At 46.4% G+C, this 20,084-nt stretch overlaps 2 protein-coding genes across 2 annotated transcripts in view; one reads left to right on the top strand and one right to left on the bottom strand.

The window, feature by feature from the left end:
- LOC115085985 (oocyte zinc finger protein XlCOF6-like) overlaps window positions 1-12,630 on the bottom strand; it is a 56,708-nt gene extending 44,078 nt beyond the window's left edge. The window contains 1 exon segment of the mRNA XM_029592568.1: window positions 12,498-12,630. Coding sequence (XP_029448428.1) covers window positions 12,498-12,630 — 133 coding nt within the window.
- Window positions 1-20,084, top strand: part of LOC115083857 (zinc finger protein 271-like) — a 634,158-nt gene that overhangs the window by 151,700 nt on the left and 462,374 nt on the right. The gene's annotated exons all lie outside the window — the stretch shown is intronic.

The following is a 20,084-nucleotide window of genomic DNA, read 5'->3' as shown; positions in this document are numbered from 1 at the left end:
TCCTACCCAGTGCTTTCACTAGGGCACAGACTGATGACATCACTGAGGAGAGGTTTACATTTTGGACACATGCTGATGACATCACAGATGAGGGAGTGCTTGTCTGTCAGAATATTTAGCCCGTTTGTAGACCTGTCTACAAACGGCCTGTCTACATCAGAGACAAACTTGTCCATGCTGGGAATTCAGGAGTGTGATCAAGGACACTTTAAATGTGGCCAATGTGGTCATTGTGAGAATACTTTAGAAGGAAAAACTTGGGTTGATCCGGTTTCTCAATATATAGTAACACGGAGTTTTAAAACCACATGTAACTCAGATTTTGTGGTTTACGCTTTGATCTGTCCCTGCCCTAAAATATACATAGGCAGAACCACCTGTAAAATCAGGATTAGACTCAATGAACACAAATCCAAACTGAACACTAAACATTGACTGCACCTATAGTATCATATTGTGTTCAACAGAATCATGATTTCTCCCAACTACATTGGACTATATTAGAACAGGTCCAGTTGTCATCTTGGGGAGGCAATCGGGTGGATGTGTTAAATCGCAGAGAAGCATTTTGGATATTCACTCTGGTGACACAAGCACCAGATGGTCTTAATGAAGAACTGGACTGGAGTGCTCTTGTTTGATTTGGATAATCACGGGGGAATCTACAACAAATCGCCATAACATTTCTGGTTGGGAAGCATGGATGGACGTGATAGTGAACTAGATTCACATTTAGACACAGCAAGTGAATAGACGGACGTGACAGCGAACTATATTGAAGTCCACCCCCTTGATTGACTTGATGATGTAATATCAACGTGGTTTTACATTGGTTGTAGAGGGAGAGCGATTGGACTTTAAAAATGGTGTCAGCGTTTGGCTTCTGGATTGAATCAGGCGGAAACAGATGTTTGTGCTGCCGTGAAGCAAGACTCTTGAATTAAGGAAGAATTGCCGTAATGGAGTGACACAACTCTTGGAGAATTTTTTCTGTACAATGGAGATTCCGACTTTTTGAAGAAATCTATACCCCCTGAGGAAAGATCCTGGGAGGATCTGAAACACGGCCACGTTGGGAACTGAAATGGCTGGACAGATAAGTCGGCGGGAACTTAAACAGATAAGTCGGCGGTAGCTGTTTTAAGCAAATTTAAAGAATATGTTTGTACAGTCATAGTTTGACTTTCTTCAGAAAGTGATTTTGCAACTTTGCAGATTGATACGGCAGACTCTGTTGAATTTTTAAATTCACATATATACACGCTAAAATTCACAAAAAAAACCTTTCGTCTGGTGGAGGTTTGTTCATGATTAAATAAGAGATATATCACCCGGTTGGGGATAAATAAGGTATGAAACTTTCCTCTCCAGCTAAAAAATTTTTTTCTAAAAGAATTCTTTAAAAAAATGTCTTAAAAAATAGTTTTCAGAAAAAGATACTCAATCGAGATATTCAATTATATATTTGAAAGATTTAAGCAGAAGAAAATATTGTTTTATGAGGTGATCTGTGGTTGAAATTGCACTTACATTAAAAGCATCAAGGCTTATTGGTTAAGGTTAGGATTCTCCATGCTTTCTGCTAAGGGTAGTTACTGCCATACTAGCAAGTTACCCCATGCACAATTTCTTCATTTCCTTTAGGCCTTGGCCATAGAAGCAGTCCTGTGCTATTTCTCTTATTTATTTTTTATTTATTTATTATTTTTATATACCAACATTTGATCTGAGATATCACATCGGTTTACATTCAGGTACTGTAGGTATTTCCCTATCCCCAGAGAGCTAAGTTTGTACCTGAGGCAATGAAGGGTAAAGTGACTTGCCCATGATCACAAGGAGCGACAACGGGACTCAAACGCTGGTCTCCTGGTTTGTAGCCCACTGCTCTAACCGTGACTAGGCTATTCCTCCTCCCTATGTCTTATGTCTGCATATCCGTATCCCAGACCATGGAAGTGAAGGCCCTGAATTGTCATCTAAATCCAGTTCCTCTTTCCCCTCCTGCTGTCTAAGCAGGTATCAATCTTGCAGTTGCATTGAAAGCATCAGAGCATATTGGTTAAGGGTAGTAATGTTCATGCCTTTTGCTAAGGGTAGTAACCGCTGTACCAGCAAGTTTCCTCCTGCATGCTTTTCTCATTTCTGTCCTGTATGTAGCCTTTAGAGATCCACAGTGTTTATCCCATGCCCCTTTGAAAGTTTTGGCTGATTTTGTCTTCACCATTCCTCTAGAAGGGCATTCTAGGCATCCGTCATCCTCTCCATGATGAAATGTTTCCTGTTTGATCTGAGTTTAATTTCGTGACCACAAGTTCTATTAATTTTGTTCCAAGAAAAAAGTTCAAAGTTCATGCAACATTAAAACCTTTTAGATATCTGAAGGTCTGTAACATATCTACCCTGCATTTCCTCTCTTCCAGGATATATATATTCAAATCGTCTAAAACAGACCCCACACCATTTTGATTGCACTTCTCTGGACCACCTCCATCCTGTCTCTTATCCTTTTTGAGATACGGGCTCAAGGACTGTACACAGTACTGTAGGTGAGGTCTCCCCAAGGACCTGTACAAGGGCGTTATCATCTCCTTTTTCTTACTGGTTATTCCTCTCTCTATGCAGCCCTGCATTCTTCTGGCTTTAGCTATCTCTTGTACTTTCCTGCCAGAGGGGGTCTCACTCTTGCACATTCCTGGGGCACTCTAGGCAGAGGAGGTCTCACTCTAATGCACTTTTCTGCTTCCAGATATGTTCTGCAAGTTGGGAGCTTGATGGAAATTATAGAGCTGTGAGAAAGTCCCTAGATTTTTAACTAAATGTCCAAAAAGAACTAAATTAGATCCTTGTCTCATTCACAGTTCTAAAATCTCCATTTGGTTTAAAAAGTCACCAGATCTAGCTACAAAATCTCTAAATTGGCAATTCTGAAACAGCCTCTGCCTGCCCTCAGAGCAGGGGTCGGGAACCCATGGCTCGCGAGCCAGATATGGCTCTTTTGAGGGCTGCATCTGGCTCGCAGACACGTGTCGCCATACTTCGCGGTTCCCCGCTGACCCAGCTGCTCCCCGGTCCTCCGCCGCCCGGGCTTAAAATGCTGTCAGCCCGGGCGGAACGCGGCAGGACAGCTGGAGTCAGCGGCACCGGCGTGCTCTCTTCTCCTCCCCCCCCCGCGGCCCGGAAGAGGAAGTGGAGAGCATCGGGTGCCTGCGCGGGAAGAAGAGACCACACTAGCGTGGTCTCTTCTTCCGCGCAGGCACCCGATGCTCACCACTTCTTCTTCCGGGCCGCGGGGGGGAGGAGAAGAGAGCACGCCGACTGGAGTCATCCGGGTGCCTGCGCGGGAGTCATCGGGTGTCAGCCGGGTGCCAGCGCTGGAGTCATCGGGTGCCTGCGCGGGTCTTCCCGCGCAGGCACCCGATGCTCTCCACTTCCTCTTCCGGGCCGCGGGAAGAAGAGAGCACGCCGGTGCTCTCTTCTTCCCGCGGCCCGGAAGAGGAAGTGGAGAGCATCGGGTGCCTGCGCGGGAAGAAGACTGCAGCGCGGCTCGGAGGAAAATGAAAATCTTCAACCGCGGCCGATGGGACTCCGCCTTCGCCTCCGCGAGGGCTGAAAATGAAGGAGGTTAGCGTTGGGAGGTGGCTGCTGCTGCCGCGAGTTCCCGGGGGAGGGGGAGAGAGAGAGTGAATGAGCGAGCAAGCATGTGTCTGTGAGATCCTGTGTGTGTATGTGTGTGAGTGAGATTGCATGTATGTGAATGATTGAGAGCCTGTATATGTGAAAGAGAGTATGTCTGTGATTGAGATCCTGCCTGTGAGAGAGAGAGCATGAATGTAAGTTTACCATTGGGAACCTGTATGTGTAAGTTTGTAATTGAAAACCTGTTTGTTTGAAAGAGTATGTGTGTATGATTGAGATCCTTTGTGTGTGAGAGAGATCATGTGTATGTATGATTAAGAGCCTGTGTGTATAAGTAAGAGAGAGATCATGTGTGTCTGTGTCTGATTGAGAGCTGGTTTAGGTGATGGAGCATGTGAGTATGTGATTGAGAGCCTGTGTTTAAATGAGAGAGAGAGACCATGTGTGTCTGTGTGATTGAGAGCTGATTTAGGTGAGGGAGCATGTGAGTATGTGATTGAGAGCCTGTGTTTAAATGAGAGAGAGAGACCATGTGTGTCTGTGTGTGATTGAGAGCTGATTTAGGTGAGGGAGCATGTGAGTATGTGATTGAGAGCCTGTGTGTAAATGAGAGAAAGAGAGGACATGTTTGTAAGCATGTGAATGAGAGTCTGTGTGTGAGAGAAAAAGACAGCATGTATTTATGTGATTGAAAGCCTGTGTGTGTGTAAGCGTGAAAAGATAGACAGCATGTGTGTAAATGTGTAATTAAGAGCCTATATAAGTGAGAGAGAAAAAACATTTGTATATGTGAGTGACTGAGAGCATGTGTGTATAGGTGTGTCATTGAGAGCCAGTGTGAGAGAGAGCGCTGGTATGTGACTGAGAGAGGAGAAAGTTCCAAGCAAACCACCCCACCTCCTGCTAATTCAGAACAATCTCAGGACACCTGGATATCAAACGTTCCCAGGTATGCAGAGCAAAAAAATTTTTGTATCCTTATTATTTTTCATTACTGGATCTTTGTGTCTGCTATTTTGAAATATTTTGTTGGTATCTGGAAATGTTTTATATGAGTTTTTAATTATTGGATATTCCACTCATCAGCTGTTTCGAAATATGTTCTTTTTGTTAGTACAGTTTTACTGCTGATGATTTTATATTTCTTGATTTGTTTTATAAGGATGTGTGATGTTTCTTTTTTCCTTTGTTACACTGCATACAGAGACTCTGGCTTGTTGCAGTTTCCAATTCAGTTTTTGTCTGCATGCTTCTTGTTATGCGTTTTGGTCTCTTTATTCTATGTTAGGTGAGGGACAGCACGTGATTCAGGTGAGGTTTTCTGCTGGCGTGTAGTTTCTGTGTAGGACTCTATAGCAGCCTGACTTGGTCCGTTTTCCTAATAGGAGATGTATTGGTGTCTTAAGGCCTGGTGTAATATTTTCAGAGACTTATTGTACTTTAAAAGTGTGATCTTACATAAAATGCACACATTTACTTGTATTTAGTTTTAAACATATTGTATGGCTCTCATGGAATTACATTTTAAAATATGTGGCGTTTATGGCTCTCTCAGCCAAAAAGGTTCCTGACCCCTGCCTCAGAGTAAAGCTCCCCCTCTTCCTCTGTGATGTCATCTTTGTGAGCTCTCTTCACGCTATACAATTCCCACAAAGACACTGAGATAAGTACACATATTAATAGACATACATTTGTACTATTTGTAATGTTAAAATAATTTAGTAGTGCATCCTGCTATCTGGTGATAGGACTGTCTCACAGTGTCCGGCTTGATTTTTATCACTCTTTTGTGGTTTATACCTAAGCCCCATTTGGAACTGCAACAAGAAAAAGACCCAGATTAGAAGCTGGATATACACTTTATCCTCTGTTCTCCCAAACAGCAAGGCCTAAACCACATACTATAAACCATCAATTCTAAACTAAATTTCTAGCTTGAGACACTAAAGAAGACAGGGAGTCCTTCCAGATTTCAAGTATATGATCAAACTTCTTTTGGGAAGCTTTCTTTGCTATTACTCTAGAACCTTCTTCTGCATTTCATATAGAAAATGTCTAATTTGTAAATACCCATAAAAATCTTTATTGGAAATGGCATAAGATTCCTGCAATTCTTGGAAACTATGCATCACGTTAGTATTAGCAATAAACAATTGGGCTAACCTGATTAAACCCTGTGAAAAAAATGGGGTTATTAATACCTGGTGTAAAATATGGGTTACCTTGAATAGACATAATCACTGTCATCAATATTCTACGTATTATATACCAGGCATTCCTACAGGAATGATATGATCAGAGAACTTTCTTGGAAGATCATTCTTGTTTGTTTGTAACAATGTAAAAGGCCGTGCCCAATTCTGAAAAAATGTTAGAGTTGTATAATATGATGTTTCATATATGCAATGTCTTATATGCCTCAGTGAAAAATCTATGTTATAGCTCTGTAAATCTGGGCACTTTAATCCTCCCATACTCTGATCGTTCATTGAATCTGACAATGAGACTCTTGCCTTCCATCCTTTCCATAAAAATGCATTAATTCACCTATTAATATCCCTGAGATCCCTCTTCAGAGCCACAAAGGCAGCATTTGCAACATATACAACCATTTTGACAGCTCCATCATCTTTAATAGCTTATTCTACCTGTCAGTGACAGCGGGAGGCCCTTCCAAGATTGCAATACTGTGAATACATTTTCTTTAGTGGCCCAACATTGCCTTCATGGATTTTCTCTATATTTGTAGGGATTTGTATTCTTAGGTATTTCATCTCAGTGACCACCCAGCGTAAAGGGAAATATCTGTCCCATCTCGCTTTCAGTTTACCAGAAACTTTTAAAGCTTCAGATTTGTCCTGATTCATTTTTAATCTTTCAAATTTACCAAAAAATCTTTTGTACCTGCAGGACCAACTCTAATGCTTCTCTGGGATTTGTCAAAAGCACTAACACATCATCTGCAAATGCCGCAAATTTTAAACTCATCCATCCCCTCCAAGGCCTCTGAAATTTGGCAATTAGTAGCTATTTTCCTAATGAGAGGGTCTATTGAAATTATATAAAGGATAGGAGATAAAGGACATCCTTGTCTGACTCCCCTATTTATAGAGACCTCTGCTGATTTAAACCTGTTGGCCAAGATATTTGAAACCAGGGATTTATACAATGAGCCAATATATTGCAAACTAGGCCTTTAAAACCAAATCATTCTAGACCCGAAAAAATATTTACCCAAGAGACTCCGTCAAAGGCCTTTTCAGAATCAAACATGATAATGAGGGAGCTGTATTGGCTTCTGTACACATTCTCATTGCTGTAATTAGTTTTATTAAATGGGTTCCTGTAGATCTATGTTTGACAGAACCTACCTGATTGTGGGATATCAAAGACAGAATGATGTTTCTCAACCTCTCGGCAATTACCCATACAAATATTTTAAGATCACAGTGTAACCATGATATTGGTCTGTAAGATTGTTATGCCTGTCGATCGCAGACGTCTGCAACCATGAGTACTCACTGCTTGCTCTACACTTCTGCCCTCCCCGGGTCTGCTCGCCACACGGGCCTACCTGCATCGCTGCATTCCTCAGGCCTCCTCACGGAGGCACGGACGCCATCACTTCTTACTCCGATGTCGAGCCCTCCTAGGCGCACGCGCGTGTCACAAGTCCCACATTTGAAGCTGCCTTGGCGGGAACCTTGGTGCCGTCCCCAGTTGATGGTGTCATCGGACTCCTATATTTAAGTTACATCGGTGCCCTCAGCCAGCTGACTTGGCAACAAGTTCCGTACGAGTCCTTTACCTGTTTCCGGTTCCTGAGACGCCGCTCTTACCTGCTTCTTGGACCTTGTCTGGCACCCGCTCCTTGGGGGTCAGTGTGCGCTCTGTTGGGGACTCGCTCCCCTGGCCTACCCCGCTCCTTGGGCTGGCTCTGCGCCTCTTTGGTTCCACCTGGCTACCGGCTCTACCACTCGGGTCTCCCTTGGAACTACTACAGCGACTAGTGAATCCTTGGCTGGCCTTCCTGCTCCTCGGGATTGTGCCTGTGTCATTCAAGACCATCCGTGCTCTCCTGCTCCACGGATTGCGCTTGCTATTTCAGAAACTACCTTGGGCCGTCCAGCTCCTCGGGGTCTGCTCCAGGAAATATTATCACTGCCAGCTGCCCCACTTTGCGGGCCTGCTTCTCTACTACTCAGCTGGCTCTCGCTTGATCTCTGGGTACCTGCCTACTGGAGCTGTTGGAACTGGGCTTGGGCTTCCTGCCGTGTGGGTTGGCCTGCATACTCCTGTCTATGCCCAGCACGCCGCAGCCCTGCCCTGCAGGGCTGTCCTACCGGAAAATCTCCTCTACGTCAATCTCTGCATCCACTGTACTGTGGGCTGCCTGGCACCCTCTCTCTCCTGACTCTCCAGGTGCCGCCTACAGTCTGCTACCCTATGGGGGTCACCTCCTGGTTCCTGGTGGTCCTTCCCCCGCTGTACTCAGAGCTTCCTGCTACTCCATCACCTCGCCTCCTGACGGTGTGGACCTGTGGAGCTCCTCCCTATAGGCAATGTCAACTCGCACCTCAGGCCAAGGGTCCACATACACACCAACCATAACAAAGATGAAGCTAAAGTGGGGTCTTTACCTGGTTTTGCCAACACTGTAATGAATGCTCTATTAAAGCCTGGAGGGAAAGATTCCTTTTGAATCCATTCTGTAATGAAAGCACTCATAGGGCCTACAACCTGCTTGGATAGTATTTTATAAAAATCAGGGCTAAATCCATCAGGCCCAGGTGCTATATGCTCTTTATTCGTCTTAATAACATAGAATTTCCTGTGCTCTAATGGCCTATTTAGGGACTCAAGTTGGTCCTCTCATGCCTGTGGTAATATCAGATCTTGAAAAAAAGAAATTCCTCTTCAATTTCCTCTCCCCCTCCATCTTTGGCATACAATGATTCATAAAATTCTCTCAGAACCTCACAAATATCTTAACTTTTAGTTACCAGGTGCTCCTCTTGAGTTTTCAATCCTTCAGTTTAGGTTTTTCCCCCTTCTAAGTTTTAACCAATCTGAAGAGCATTTTCCCTGCTTTGTTTCCAAACAGAAATAAATAATATTCTGAGTACTGCAAAGATTGCTGTGCTCTCTGATGCAGGTATGCATTTAAATGATTCAAGCTGGTTTGGTATTCATCTTTATTTTCCTTATTTATTTGGGTCGCTAGTTTCCTCTTTGCTCCCTGCAATTTCTCCTCTACCAGTAATATGGTTGTGTGTAATTGTTTCTTCTTACTAATTAAGAATGAAATGATATAATTTCCCCTTAAGTACTACTTTGCTGGTTTCCCAAAAGAGAATCGGGGAGCTTTCAGGAGCAGCATTATTCCTCTCAAAATCCTCCCATTTCTGCTTCAAAAACATTTTACACTCAATATCTCCCACCAGTTGACCCGGGAATCTCCATATTGCTCTGCTCCTGGTTCTTCAACTAACCCTATCTCCACCCAAACCATGGCATGATCTGAGATCTCTCCCAGTCCAATTTCTGCCATTAAGAAATCAATATGTAATCTATTATTGACATATGTGCATGAGAAACATACATGTAATCCTTGATTTCTGGATTAAGTACTCACCTTATGTCAAGTAATTGTAATTGTTTACATTCCTCTGTCTTTCCCTAGCCGTTGTCCCTTTATACTAGAAGATTTCTCTAATCTAGGACCGTGAACGCAGTTATAATCCCCCACCATTATTAATGATCCTTGCATGTTCTCTAGCAAGAGGTGTGACAAATTAAGAAAAAAGGTATAAGTGTTTGGACAATGTAAGTTACATAGCGTAATAACTTTGCCATTTAATTTTCCTATCAAGGTAATGTAGCGACCTTCTGGATCTTTTAATTATTTTAGAAATAGGAAATTCATACTCTTACTAACTAGGATTGCAGCCCCCACTTTTTTTTTTACAATTGCTGATGAAAAATAGCATGCCCCGACCCATTCTCTTTTCAATTTAATACTTTCAGCCTCACCTAAATGAGTTTCCTGAATACACGCAATATCCACTTTATTTCGTTTCAAGGCTTGTAATATTCTTTTGTCTTTCTAGGCGAGCCTAGACTATCTACATTCCAAAACATTATTCTGACTTTATCCCCCATCTACCTTATCAAACTCTTTTTCTTTTTAAACAGTCTCATAATATCTTTCCATACCTGTCCCATTTCCAGTTTTTTCCCATGTAGAGTATCACCAGCTTCCGCCAAGATTTCAGAAAAATGCTATCTCTAAAATTCCTACCCCTTCAAAATATCCTTCCCTCCCTTTTACATCTCAACCATATACAACCTCCTCTTCCACTCGTAATCCAACAAATTCCCCCATCCCTTCCATCTCCCTCGATCCCATTCCTTGCCCACCCCCCACCTTTTCCCCCCCACATTTCTTACCTCCCCTATAACGATAGGAAAGCAGGGCCAACTATTATGTGATCGGGTGCCACACCCCATCTCCCTTCTCACAAGTGGTAGTGTAAACAGTAAAGAGAACAATACCAAACTCTATTCTCAATTCACTTACAGTGGATAGAGGCAAACTTTGGTGCTTTTTTTTTTTTTTTACCTTGTTTTGTGTCCAAAATAAGAGCATAAGAACATGTCAGACCAAGGGTCTATCAAGCCTAGCATCCTGTGTTAAGCGTCCCATCCGCGGCCGCCCCGCACTCGGGCCTGCTCACCTTCATGGTTCCACGGCGGTAGTTGCCTGTTCGTCCAGGCCCCGGCATTCCGCGGCGGCGGTTGCCATGCCTTCCACTGCGTGCCAGGCCTCACGCATCCTCGGCAGTGTTGGCCACACCCCTACACGTCCTCGGCGGTGTTGGCCACATCCCTACGCGTGCGTGCGTGGACCGCCCGGCCTCTTGTAGGGCCAAGGGTGGGTCTTAGCTCCGCGGTGCGCCCTGATTGATTCCCTGATATTAGGAAGTTCCTGTCTATGCTTCCTTGCCTTGGCATTTGGGTCGGTGTGTTTGCTAGACTGCCTCTGCATTTGTTCCTGCTCTTGTCTGTTCCAAGTCTCGTTCCAGGATCCTTCTGTTCCAGTCCTGTTCCTGTCTTGTCCCTGCTTCCTAGTTCCTGCGTTCATCTGTACGTCTCCCCAGGTAGTACCTTCAGACTGCTCTATTGGTACTGACCTCAGCTTGTTCTTTGACCTGCCTGCCTGCCACCTGCCTCCAAGACCTCAGCTTGTTCCTTGACCTGCCTACCTGCCACCAAGACCTCAGCTTGTTCCTTGACCTGCCTACCTGCCACCTGCCTCCAAGACCTCAGCTTGTTCCTTGACCTGCCTGCCACCTGCCTCCAAGACCTCAGCTTGTTCCTTGACCTGTCTGCCTGCCTGCTGCCTGCCTCAAGACCTCAGCTTGCTGTGACCTCGTCTGACATCCGGTGCCTGACTTCTGCTTTGTTGACCACCCCGCGGACTGACCTCTGGACTCTGACCTCTGCCTGCCTGACTTCATGCCTAGATTCTGGCTCTGTTCCTCACCTTGTCATCACCTACGCTATTCTGGTTCTCCTTGCTCCAACCAACCTCCAGTCTCAAACCCGATCACGCTCTCCCTGTGTCTGTGGGCATGCCAGACTTCTATTCTCCCAGGAGACCCTGCGAGGCCCACCTAAGTCCAAGCGGCCCGGGTCCCTACGGGTTCCTCCCGGGGGGACCTTGGGCTTCCAGTGGTGAAGCCCATCCTAGCCTCTGTCTCTTCCAGTGCTCCTCCCCCTGGGGGCGGTTACCTCCTGCTCCCTATCAGGAGGTGTCTCTCCTCTGCCCCAGGACAAGGGTTCATCTCCGAGCACAACAGGTTGCCAAGGCCATGGACTCGGCAGAGTCTCCCGCCTCCAGGGCCCTACCAGGACTGGCCACCACAGTGAAACAACATCATCAAGCTTTAGAGGCGCTGGCTTCTTCGGTGGAAGAACTGCGCTCTCAATTACAAGATACAGCAATGGCCAACTCTGTGGGCCTCCCAGCTACTTTGCTTCCCAAAGCATCTTTGGCACTTCCTGCACCTCCCAGATACAATGGGGACCCACGCTCCTGTCGTGGCTTCCTTAATTAATGCTTCATGCAGTTTGCACTGCAGCCCTCATTGTTTTTGAAGGAGATCACCAAGGTCACCTTCATTCTGTCTTGTTTGGAAGGGAAGGCTCTGGCATGGGCCTCTCCCTTATGGGAGCGTTCTGATCCCATCCTTTCCAAGTTATCTGATTTCATTGATCTCTTCAAGCAGACCTTCGGAGACCCAGGTCCCTTGGCTATTGCCAGTCATAATCTACTCCAACTCCGTCAATGGTGGAGGACCCTCTCCGAATTCACAGTGGAGTTTAGGAACTTGGGTGGCAAGAAGATTGTCTGCAAGCCATCTTCCTAGATGGACTCTCTTGTGCTCTGAAAGACAAGCTCTCCATCCGTGAAACTCCCATGTCTTTAGAGGACCTGATCTCCCTTGCCGGAAGGATCAATCATCATCTCCGGCAAAGATGCCTAGAAGTAAAGGCTCCTACAGCACATCCCACAAGTGCACCCAGTAATCCAGTGAAGAATCCTGCACCACCACCTCCCTCCATGGTGGAACCTATGGAGGTGAATCATGGATGCTTGTCTCCGACTGAACATCTCCGTCAGCGGAAGGAGGGTTTCTGCCTTTACTGTGGCACTTCTGGACATCGTCTGCAATTTTGCCTCGTCTGACCGGGAAACTGCAACACCTGAGCCCGGTGTGGGTCCCGAGCTTGGGCGCAACTGTATCTGGCCCTCAACTCTTGCTCCCTGTATCCTTGGGTATCAAGGCCCACACCTTTGCTACCACTGCTCTTGTTGATACCAGAGCGAGCAGCAGCTTCATTATGGATGACATCGTCAAACTCTTGAATATATGTCTCCGACCACTGGAAGTGAGTCTTCGTATTGCCTCCCTCCAGGGGGATCATCTTCCCGGTCTCATCACTCACCAGACAGTGGCTATTCGTCTCACCATGGGTACCCTCCATGAGGAGGAGACGTTGTTCTACGTCCTGAAGCACTCAACCCATCCGCTTATCCTGGGGCTACCCTGGCTCCAAGCCCACGAACCCCAGTTCAATTGGCAATCCCTGCAGTTGGTACAGTGGGGCCCGAAATGCCAGAAGACTTGTTTGCATCCTGTATCCCCTGTAATGCCTGTTCTGAAGTCAGTTACCTTCCCAGGCTTGCCTCCGCAGTATTCTGACTTCAGCGATGTGTTTTCGAAGCAGAAAGCGGATACCCTGCCTCCATTACGCAAGTTCAACTGTCCTATTGAACTTCTGCTGGGCACCACGCTTCCCAAAGGCAGAACTTACCCGTTGTCTCAGCCTGAGACTCAGGCTATGTCTGAATATATTAAAGAGAATTTAGAGAAAGACTTTATCCATCCATTGGTTCCCCTGCAGATGTGGGGTTATTCTTCCTTAAGAAAAAGGATGGTGGACTACGTCCCTGTATTGACTACAGGGGTCTCAACACTATAACTCGCAAGGATTGATATCCGCTACCCTTCATCAGCGAACTGTTCGATCACCTAGAAGGGGCATGAGTCTTTTCCAAGCTGGACCTTAGGGGTGTGTACAATCTGGTACACATCCAACCTGATGATATTTGGAAGACGGTGTTTAATACCAGAGACAGTCACTACAAATACGTGGTGATGCCCTTTGGGCTAGGTAACACCCCAGCAGTCTTTCAACACCTCATGAATTAAATCTTCCAAGATCTTCTGTACAATTTTGTAGTCGTATATTTTGACAACATCCTGATCTTCTCTAAGGACCTAGAATCTCATCGAGAACACTTCCGCATCTTCCTTCAAAGTCTGAGAGAAAACCACTTGTATACCAAATTGGAAAAATGTCTGTTTGAGCGTAATTGCTTACCCTTTCTGGGATACATCATCTCTGACCGTGGGTTCTCTATGGATCCAGATAAAGTCCAGGGGATTCGTGACTGGCCCCAGCCAGTAGGCCTTCGGGCCTTGCAATGTTTTCTTGGTTTCACCAATTATTACCGAAGCTTCATTGTGAATTACTCATCCATAATTGCCCCACTCACTGCTATGACTAGGAAAAGGGTCAACACCCAAGTATGGACCCCCAAAGCACTTGCCGCCTTCCAGACGATTAAGGAGGCTTTCAGTTCTGGCCCTTGCCTACATCATCCGTATCCCAAATGTCCATTTGTTATAGAGGTTGACGCCTCTGCGATCGGCGCTGGAGCTGTTCTGAGTCAACATTCTCCTAAGGGCAAATTAATTCCCTGCTCTTTCTACTCTTGTAAATTCTCTCCCACGGAACAACGTTACACTGTTGGTGACCGCAAACTCCTTGTGGTCAAACTAGCGCTCCAGGAGTGACGCCCCTGGTTGGAAGGGGTGCAACATAAGTTTACCATCTTCACTGACCACAAGAACCTTGAACATCTCAGAGGCTCAACTTCTGAACCCTCGTCAGGCCCGTTGGGCACTTTTTTTCAAAAGATTTCATTTTAATCTCTGTTTTCGTCATGGTTCCAAGAACCTGCGCGCTGATGCACTATCCAGATCATTTGAACCTGAAGATGTCCCTAGCTTTATCATTGACCCTGCTTGTATTTCCCTTGCTGCAACTACCACAGTCCCTGCTGGGAAGACCATTGTTCCTCGCCGGCTACATTAGTGAGTGTTAAGGTGGGCTCACAACTCCAAACTGGCAGGTCACCCTAGTCATGCTAGGACCTTGGAAATGCTGCGAAGACACTATTGGTGGCCTAATATGGTGCAAGACTCTTGAAACTACGTGGACTCATGTTCCATCTGTGCTCAGCAGAAGCTGCCAACAGGAAAGCCAACCACTCCCAGCACCTACCGAGCCATGGTCCAGCATTTCGACAGACTTTATTACTGATCTGCCTCCTTCCCAGAACAACACTGTATTTGGGTCATCATCGACCGCTTTTCGAAAATGGGTCACTTCATTCCATTGCTGGGCCTTCCTTCGGCCCCGGAGTTGGCGAAGCTCTTCCTAAAGAACATATTTCGCCTCCACAGACTCCCCAAGGAGATTGTTTCCGATCGGGGACCACAGTTTGCCGGCAAGTATTGGCATTCCTTATGCAGAAGTTCGATATCTCCTTAAGCTATACATCGGCCTACCATCCCCAGGCCAATGGGCAGGCCGAAAGGACCAACCGGACTTTGAAGACATTCCTCCGCTCCTATGTAAACGATCAGCAAAATGATTGGTCGGATCTCCTTCCCTGGGCCGAGCTGTCGCACAACACTCATGTTGCTGCAGCCACTGACATATCCCCGTTTGCTGTAGTCTTTGGATGGCAGCCCCGATTGCCTCTTCCTGTTCCTTTGACGGTTCCGTCTCCAGCGGCACAATCCATGGCTCATACTATTTGTCAAGTCTGGACCCAAGTAAAAGAGTGACTTTTGCAAGCTGCTGAACGCTCTAAGCGTACCTCTGACCTTCACAGACGTCCCGCTCCACTCTTCCGGCCTGGCCAGAAAGTGTGGCTGAGTGCTCGACACATTCAACTGAAACTTCCCTCTCACCTCTGGCTCCGAAATATATAGGACCATTTTCTGTGATCCGAAGAGTGGGAGCTGTATCATATCAACTCCAGCTACCTCATTCTATGGGTATCCACAACATGTTCCACGTGTCCCTGCTAAAGCTGTTGGTCCTCTCCTGGCCCTCACGCAGAGTTCCTCCTGCTCCACGGATCTCTACAGAACCTGACTCTTCCCTCCAGCTAAGAGAGGTCCTTGACATCCGGCGACGCTGAGGCAAATGGAAATACCTCCTAGCCTGGGAGGGTATGGGGCCAAGGAGAATTTGTGGGAACCTGCCCAGAACATCCTTGATAAGGAACTTTGAAGACTTTTCATAAGACCTACCCTGAGAAACCACAGCCGCGTAGGGGGAGGCCTAGAAGGGGGGTACTGTTAGGCGCCTCGTCCGCGGCTGCCCCGTGCACAGGCCTGCTCACCTTCAAGGTTCCACGGCAGGTCCCGGGTCAGCCTCCCTAGCGGTAGTTGCCAGTTCGTCCAGGTCCTGGTGTCCTGCGGCAGCGGTCGCTGGGCCTTCCACTGTGCACCAGGCCTCACGCCAAGGCTCGGCGTTCTCAGTGGTGTTGGCCATGCCCCTATGCACATGCGCTCAGACCGCCCGACCTCTTGTAGGGCCAAGGGCGGGTCTTAGCTCTGCGGTGTGCCCTGATTGATTCCCCGATATAAGGAAGTTCCTGTCGTATGTTTCCTTGCCTTGGCATTCGGGTCAGTATGTTTGCTAGATTGCCTCTGCTATTGTCTGTTCCAAGTCTCGTTCCAGGATCCTTCTGTTCCAGTCCTGTTCCTGCCTTGTCCCTGCTTCCTAGTTCCTGCTTGTCCTATTCCTGCATTCGTCTGTATGTCTCCCCAGGTAGTACCTCCGGACTGCTCTATTGGTACTGTCCTCAGCTTGTTCCTTGACCTGCCTGCCTGCCACCAAGACCTCAGCTTGTTCCTTGACCTGCCTGCCTGCCTCAAGGACCTCAGCTTGTTCCTTGACCTGCCTGCCACCTGCCTCAAGGACCTCAGCTTGTTCCTTGACCTGCCTGCCACCTGCCTCCAGGACCTCAGCTTGTTCCTTGACCTGCCTGCCTGCCTCAAGGACCTCAGCTTGTTCCTTGACCTGCCTGCCACCTGCCTCCAGGACCTCAGCTTGTTCCTTGACCTGCCTGCCACCTGCCTCCAGGACCTCAGCTTGTTCCTTGACCTGCCTGCCTGCCTCAAGACCTCAGCTTGCCTGTGATCTCGTCTGACCTCTGGTGCATATTACCATCCTGTAGTGTTCAGAGTCCAGACTGATCACCCACTTTTTGCATCAGTATCTGAGAAGGCTTACCTTAATAATACTAAAACACCTCAGTGCCTGGTAAGGTTAGTAATCTCCATGCCTTCTGCTAAGGGTAGTAACTGCTGTACTAGCAAGTTACCCCATGCACAATTTCTTCACTTCCTTTAGGGCTTATCCATAGAAGCAGTCCTGTGCTATTTCTCTTATGCCTGCATATCTATATGCCAGACCATGGAAGTGGAGGCCCTGAGTTGTCATCTGAATCCAGTTCCTCTTTTCCCCCCCCTGCCGTCTAAGCGGGGAGCAATTTTGCAGTTGTATTGAAAGCATCAGAGCATATTGGTTAAGGGTAGTAATGTCCAAGCCTTTTGCTAAGGGTAGTAACCACCGTACCAACACGTTACCTCCTGCATGCTTTTTTCATTTCTGTCCTGTATGTAGCCTTTAGAGATCCACAGTACTTATCCCATGCCCCTTTGAAAGTTTTGGCTGTTTCTGTCTTCACCATTCCTCTGGAAGGGAATTCCAGGCATCCATCACCCTTTCCATGAAGAAATATTTCCTGTTTGATCTGAGTTTCATTCCAAGGGAAAAGTTCAAAGTTCATACAACATAAAAACCTTTTAGGTATCTGAAGGTCTGTATCATATCTCCCCTGCACCGCCTCTTTTACAGGATATATATATATATAGCCAGGAACGAAATTGTGGAACAAGCCGGGTCAGAAGCCAGAAGTCAGACGTAGATACCAGAACCAAGGGACAGAGGCAGGAGACGAGTCAGGAAGCAAGCCGGGTCGAAGTCAGAAGCAATTAAAGTATACACAGCAACTAGCAGTCAGGAAACCTGAGGAACCTCGTTGCAAGGCAAAGGCTGGATCGAGCTGCAGGGTTTAAATACCCTGCAGCGTGACGTCATCTGGAGGCTGTCCTTGGGTTTCCCGCACTGGCCCCTTTAAGAGTCGAGCGCGTGCGCCTAGGGGGTGGGGCCTAGCGCGGCGGATCGATGGTGTCTCCCTGCTCGAGGGAGAGCCGCGGCAGGCAGCAGATTGGGCCTACGCGGACGGGGAATGCTCCGTGCGGGCCGGGCCGGGCCGGCCCCGAGGTAGGAGGAGGAACCGGGGCAAGGCCCAATCCCATAACACTTTGGAGATGTTTGTTAAGTTTCTTAAGGAAAATTTGTCATATAAAGAGGAGGAGATTCCTTCTATTTCAAAATTGCCTTTAAAATTGGTTGATAATCCTGGAGGATTGGATGATTTACAAGCTCCAGGTATATCAACATTTCTGGAAGATTCGCTAGATATAATAAATAAAAGGACAACTTTGTTTGTCTCTTTTGTATTGGAAAGGGATAAGGCGTTCATATTTGAGAAATCCCTAAAAAGTCGTGATATTTTATTTTGTGGACAAAAGGTATATGCTTTCCCGGATGTAGCTAAGGCTATGCAAGTTCGCAGGAAAAAGTTTCTTGTGTTAAAGGGCAAAACTTTGGAGTTGGGGGCAACTTATTATTTAAAGTTCCCCTGACAATGCTTTGTCAATTATCAAGTGAAAAAGTTGATCTTTAGTTTACCTTCTCATTTGGAGAATTTATTGAGGGATAAAGAATTAGAAAAGATGAATCAGGTTCAAATAATGGACGTGGGTTAGCAAAATAGAATAAATAATCCTCTTTTTTGTTTTCCCAATATTATTGTTTTGAAGTGTTATTGTATAAAATGGCTCCCTTTATAGGATAAAATGTGCCAATCAAATTTTATTTTGTACATGTATATTTTGATGTATTTTTTATGATTATGCATAATTTTATTTACTTCATTTAAGTTTGGAAAAATTATATCACTAGATGTGTGATTTAAAATCAATAAAGTTTAAATTGCAAAAAATAAAATCGTCGGCTCAGTGTGCTGCAGCAGTCAAAAAAGCAAACAGAATGTTAGGAATTATTAGGAAGGGAATGGTTAATAAAATGGAAAATGTCATAATGCCTCTATATCGTTCCATGGTGATACCGCACCTTGAATACTGTGTACAATTCTGGTTGCCGCATCTCAAAAAAGATATAGTTGAGATGGAGAAGGTACAGAGAAGGGCAACCAAAATGATAAAGTGAATGGAACAGCTCCCCTATGAGGAAAGGCTGAAGAGGTTAGGGCTGTTCAGCTTGGAGAAGAGACGGCTGAGGGGGGATATGATAGAGGTCTTTAAGATCATGAGAGGTCTTGAACGAGTAGATGTGAATCGGTTATTTACACTTTCAAATAATAGAAGGACTAGGGGGCATTCCATGAAGTTAGCAAGTAGCACATTTAAGACTAATCAGAGAAAATTATTTTTCACTCAACGCACAATAAAGCTCTGGAATTTGTTGCCAGAGGATGTTGTAAGTGCAGTTAGAGTAGCTGGGTTCAAAAAAGGTTTTGATAAGTTCTTGAAGAAGTCCATTAACGGCTATTAATCAAGTTTACTAAGGGAATAGCCACTGCTATTAATTGCATCAGTAGCATGGGATCTTCTTAGTGTTTGGGTTCTTGTGGCCTGGTTTGGCCTCTGTTGGAAACAGGATGCTGGGCTTGATGGACCCTTGGTCTGACCCAGCATGGCAATTTCTTATGTTCTTAAGATAGTTCACTGCTAGCCAGTGGCGTAGCCACAGGTGGGCCTGGGTGGGCTATAACTCACCCACTTTGGGCTCAGGCTCACCCAACTAAGGCTGTCTTGACACCGGAAGAGGCCAGTTGGAGTAATGCCATCACAGGATCCCCAGCCCCCGTGGCAGTGAGGAAGGGAACCTCAGAAGTAAGGCCATGGCAGGATCCCATCCCCACAAAGGTGAAGAAGAGGGCTTCAGAAGCAAGGCCATCATGGAATCCCATCTGCGTGATGGCGAAGAGGGCCAGAGCAGCAAGGCCATCATGGCCTTGCTGTGGCAGAAGTAGGGATTTGGCTGTGCTTAAGGAAAAGGCCGTGTGTGTGTGTGTGTGTGTGTGAGAGAGAGAGAGAGAGAGAGAGAATGGGAGCCTGGGAACGTGTTGGGGTTGCCAACTGTCCAAATTTTCTCCAGACAATAGGGATAGTGGAGGGAGAAAATGTCTGTATTTTAGCAGGTGTAGTCCCCCTCTGATCGATTCTCTACAGCCCTTTCAATGAAGCACTACTGCTCCAGCTCAGCGACAGCGGTGTCTTGTACACAATGCTGGCCCAGCCATGCAGTCTTTCCTGCAGCACAGCATTTGAATGTCAGCCGTTTGAACCGTACAGGGCTCCATGGCCCATGTGGTTCAATTAACTGACCTTTAACCTATACCACAAGAGGAGCTGGAGCATGGGAGCTGAAGAGAGGCAGCAAAGCAATGGGGGCTGAGCCCTCTTGGGCTCGGTCGAAGGGAGGAACCAAAACATTGGGGGCTAGCCCTCCCGGCTGAAGCAGTAGAGCATCTGCAGTAGCAGGCCATGCGGCCAAAGAAGGCAGCAGTGTTAGCCTTAGAAATGGAAAAATAAGCTCACTAATGCCGCATAGGCCCCTGAAGGAGGCTGCTGCTGCCT

The sequence above is a fragment of the Rhinatrema bivittatum genome, chromosome 2 (genome assembly GCF_901001135.1).
Source record: "Rhinatrema bivittatum chromosome 2, aRhiBiv1.1, whole genome shotgun sequence".
Taxonomy (NCBI): Eukaryota; Metazoa; Chordata; class Amphibia; order Gymnophiona; family Rhinatrematidae; genus Rhinatrema; species Rhinatrema bivittatum.
The sequence above is the reverse complement of the archived record's forward strand: the minus strand, read 5'-3'. Positions and strand labels throughout refer to the sequence as shown.